The sequence below is a fragment of the Salvelinus fontinalis genome, chromosome 11, assembly GCF_029448725.1.
Source record: "Salvelinus fontinalis isolate EN_2023a chromosome 11, ASM2944872v1, whole genome shotgun sequence".
NCBI classification, from domain to species: Eukaryota; Metazoa; Chordata; class Actinopteri; order Salmoniformes; family Salmonidae; genus Salvelinus; species Salvelinus fontinalis.
This window is the reverse complement of record NC_074675.1, coordinates 24,344,119-24,348,732: the sequence shown is the minus strand read 5'-3', so window position 1 is coordinate 24,348,732 and position 4,614 is coordinate 24,344,119. Positions and strand designations below refer to the sequence as shown.

Genomic DNA, 4,614 nt, shown 5'->3' with positions numbered 1-4,614 from the left:
ATCTTTCTCTCGCTCTTTTTTTCTCTCTCTCGCTCCACTCCCTCCTTCTGTATTATTCCAGATGAGTATGTGGCCAGTCTTCACCTGCCTACGTTCGATGCCCACCTCACAGAGCTGAGTGACGAGCAGGCCAAGTACCTGGGCTTGAACAAGAATGGGCCCTTCAAGCCAAACTACTACAGGTAAACATTAACACCCGAATGCTTCGATTGCCTGCTAATATTGTACGTCACATACGCTGAGTATACCAAACATTAGGAACACCTTCCTGATATTGAGTTCCACCCCCCCCCCCCCTTGCCCTCAGAACAGCCTCAATTCGTCGGGGCATGGACTCTACAAGGTTTGAATGTGTTACACAGGGTTGCTGGCCCATGTTAACTCCAATGCTTCCCACTGTTGTGTCAATGTTGTCAAATTGGCTGGATGTCCTTTGGGTGGTGGACCATACTTGATACACACGGCAAACTGTTGAGCGTGAACCCAGCAGCGTTGCAGTTCAAATCCAATAAAATTGATTTATAAAGACCTTCTTACATCAGCTGATATCTCAAAGTGCTGTACAGAAACCCAGCCCAAAACCCCCAAAACAGCAAGCAATGCAGGTGTAGAAGCACGGTGGCTAGGAAAAACTCCCTAGAAAGGCCAGAACCTAGGAAGAAACCTAGAGAGGAACCAGGCTATGAGGGGTGGCCAGTCCTCTTCTGGCTATGCCGGGTGGAGATTATAACAGAAAATGGCCAAGATGTTCAAATGTTCATAGATGACCAGCAGGGTCAAATAATAATATTCAGTGGTTGTCGAGGGTGCAACAGGTCAGCACCTCAGGAGTAAATGTCAATTGGCTTTTCATAGCCGAGCATTCAGAGTATCTCTACCGCCCCTGCTGTCTCTAAAGAGTTGAAAACAGCAGGTCTGGGGCAGGTATTACGTCCGGTGAAGAGGTCAGGGTTCCATAGCCGCAGGCAGAACAGTTGACACTGGAGCAGCAGCACGGCCAGGTGGACTGGGGACAGCAAGGAGTCATCAGGCCAGGTAGTCCTGAGGCATGGCAGAACCCGTTGCACCTGGCACCTACTACCATACCCCGTTCAAAGGCACTTAAATCCTTTGTCTTGCCCTTTCACCCTCTGAATGGCACACATACACAATCCATGCCTCAATTGTCTCAATCCATGCCTCAATTGCTTAAAAATCCTTCTTTAACCTGACTCCTCTCCTTCATCTACACTGCTTGAAGTGAAATCAATAAGGGATTGTAGCTTTCACCTGGATGCACCTGGTCAGTCTGTCATGGAAAGAGCAGGTGTTCTTAATGTTTTGTCTACTCGGTGTATATCTTTCGTGGTGTTATTGCAACGGTGTAATGTTATAAATACAGTTATCAGCGTTATAATGAGAAATCAATCAATCAAATGTATTTATCAAGCCCTTTTTACATCAGCCGATGTCACAAAGTGCTATACAGAAACCCAGCCTAAAACCCCAAACGGCAAGCAATGCAGATGTAGAAGCCCGGTAAGACGGCCATGCCGGTAGGGAGATGCTTGGTAGAGAGAGATCCACAGTGCCAAGATTGTTACTACATGATTTGACATTTTGTTTTTTTCCCCCCCAAAGGTATTAAACCAACTCTGAAATGAAGAAAATACCATGGCTCCAAAAATCGTACAGAACCAAGAAGAAAGGAGAGAGGAGGACGGAATAGTCACACACCTGCTTTTTACAAGAGGGGAGGAGCTGTATGCTAATTGCTCAGAGTGGAGGGCGTGGCTTTACCTGCTCTTTGGCAGTGTTTTATTTATTTCCGCTAGAATAATGTAACTCTAACCTTTTTTGAGCTGCTCCTGCCATTTTGGGCTCCTTAGCAAGCGTCTCCTGGAGATTTCATCGTCTTCTCTTAGCTACTTGTCTGTCTGTCAGTCAGTCGTACGTAAACTCCGTTGCGAGTTCTTTTTATTGTTCGTTTAAAAACTAATGAAGACTTAATGAAGAAAAACAAATGTACAAAAAAATCTCTGTGTGAATGAAAGATGACCTTTGAAGATTTAGGGATGGACGTGTGGTTCATGTCCTGTTGTCTGTCTTTACCTACTCTTGATTTTTGTTTTGTTTTCAAAGATCAATTGAAAGGGATTAGATGAAGAGGTGGGAGGTGGGGGGGTCATTGGGTCCAATCATGTCCTGTCTTTGATCATTTGATTCAGATTTATTCTCTGTCCTTGTTTTTAAGTATGTTTTAATGCGTTTGTTCTCCTATCCCCCCCCCCCCCCCCAATCAAACTGGACAGTGACAGGTGTGGGGGCGGGGTCTTTCCCTGTGATTGGTTGGGACCTCTCTCCCGCACCTATCACTCAAACACAGTGAATCCATCTCAGCTCCCTGTACCACAGCCTCTCAATAATGAACTATGTTCTTCAGCTCCCAAACTGCTCACATGATGCTAGTGTTATATGAAAAGTATTTTGCCGACCAGAGTTTATGACATCCATCCACGATGTCCGGAGCTAGATTCTCCTTTCAAAGCATTATACTGTATTATAAACTGAGTAGTTCGAGCCCTGAATGTTGATTGGCTGAAAGCCGTGGTATATCAGACCGTATACCACCATTGCAAAACATTTATTTTTTACTGTTTTAATTATGTTGGTAACCAGTTTATAATAGCATTAAGGCACCTCAGGGGTTTGTGGTATATTGGAAATGTACCAGGCACTCTGCGTTTAGTCGTACTCAAGAGCAGCCCTTAACACAGGTATATTGGCCATATATCACAAACTCCCTCGTACCTTATTGCTTAATTAGAGGCATGACAGGTATGGGAGATCATTACAAGGGGATATATTTATGTAGAAATGTCGATTTTTATATCTTTCCTCCACCCATCTAATATCTTACCTTTGAAATTAAACATCTGTCTCGTTATAAAGATAAGCAATTAAATGTTATGATAAATGTTCTGGATGATTTTTTTGAAAACTGTGACAGACTATTTCAGTGAGATACCAAATGTACAGCCAGGCTGGTAGTAGTTTCTTTGGCCAGGTCCTCAATAGTAAGCTGCCGTAAGCAAACCTGTACAGTAATTACAGCGTTAAAACCAATTAGCCATTGTCGGGCGTTAGTTGTGATTTTAACTGCAGTGAGGCTATAGCTTGATGACTGGGTCATTACATATGCTTGTAATTAGTTGGGGACCTACATTTCACACGTTCCAAAAAAGAGTCACCACTTCAGACATCAGTTTACCTCATTGTTCCAATGTATTATGCATTTCTGATAAAAGGTCATAGTCACCTTATAAATGTCCAAGATTTGGTGTCTTCGTTAGTTTGAGTTTTTCTGTTGAGGGCCAAACTCCTCTGGTACAATTATTAGTCCGGCTTCATTTCCTCAACGTTTTTAGATTCAACTTTGTTAGAAATCCCAGCTGTTAGGGTTTTCACCTGAACCAAAAGCCCGTACTACAAGCCAGCTGGGAGGAACCAGCTTTTCTTCTCATTTTTTCATGTATTTTTTTTTACATCGTATAGAACGGACTTAAATCCCCGAGAACATACACCCATATGCTCCCATGTTAATTATGCCCATACTATACATTCTAAAATGTCACTGTGTTCATGTCATACTCGTGAGCTACCATTTTATGCCCCAGCCTCCATAATAACCATCTTCCAAGTCGGAGGCCCCCTCTGTGTGACCATCCATACAATCCATATTTCTGTTTGTCTGACGTTTTAGAACATGATCCTCGTGCTGATTATCTCATCTGTTGGTGGTTTATCGTGTCTGACCGTGTGAGCCAGTGAGCGAGTGAGTGTGTGTTGGGCTAATGTGTAGTAGGACATGGTTGCTTCGATTGCCGTTGTCTCAGGATCATAGCCCGTGCGTTCCGGGGGTGAAAGAGCATTAGTCGGTCCAATAGCTGCATCACGTGGGCAGGGTTAACGCCAGCATCTTGTATGGTTAACTCAAAAGTGTAGGAATTACAGCATATCAACTCTTGTATTTATTGTTCGCAAATCCAGTCAGTACAGATGGAAAATTCTTCTCAAATTTTTAAGTTGTCGGAACAATGTTTAAATATTGCAAGTGATAATGATAGATGAGCAATAATAGATCTGTAATCTTAAAGAATAAAAATGTCATTGTATCAACCTTTCTCGTCTAATATATGATGTGCTGTATTTTTGTTCATTTTCATGTATTTTCTTGAATATACCTACATTTGGATAGAAAGATTGCTACCAATGCCTATTAAGCATATATGGTTGCGTTTACACAGGCAGCCCAATTCTGAGACTTTGCCACTAAATGCTTTCAACCGATCAGACCTTATACCAATTATTGCGCAAAAGATCAGTATTGGGCTGCCTGAGTAACTGATTTCCCATGGCCTTGAGGCATCTCTAGACTCTGGCCGATCTGATAGATGAGAGGATGACTGCCTGCTGCTGCTGGGAGCTCAAAGAAAGCTAGACATCAGTAATGACACCACTTGAGAGAGGAAGAGAGGATGTTATGTGAAGTGCTCGAAACAAAGTGTTATCATTGTGAACTCGGGCGTTTCACTACAGCTTGGATGATTTGAGCACAAGGCACTGGTACCAGTG

General features: G+C 43.0%; 1 protein-coding gene across 4 annotated transcripts in view; it reads left to right on the top strand.

The window, feature by feature from the left end:
- LOC129865345 (putative adenosylhomocysteinase 3) overlaps positions 1 to 4,158 on the top strand; it is a 49,842-nt gene extending 45,684 nt beyond the window's left edge. For 2 of the 4 annotated variants that reach the window (XM_055938055.1, XM_055938056.1), the window contains exons 16-17: positions 62 to 182; positions 1,621 to 4,158. In XM_055938055.1, the coding sequence (XP_055794030.1) occupies positions 62 to 182; positions 1,621 to 1,627 (128 nt within the window). In that variant the 3' untranslated portion in view covers positions 1,628 to 4,158. Of the gene's footprint in view, positions 1 to 61; positions 187 to 1,620 lie in introns of those variants that run through there. The other 2 variants (XM_055938057.1, XM_055938058.1) reach the window with 1 other exon arrangement.
- Positions 4,159 to 4,614: the final 456 nt, after the last annotated feature.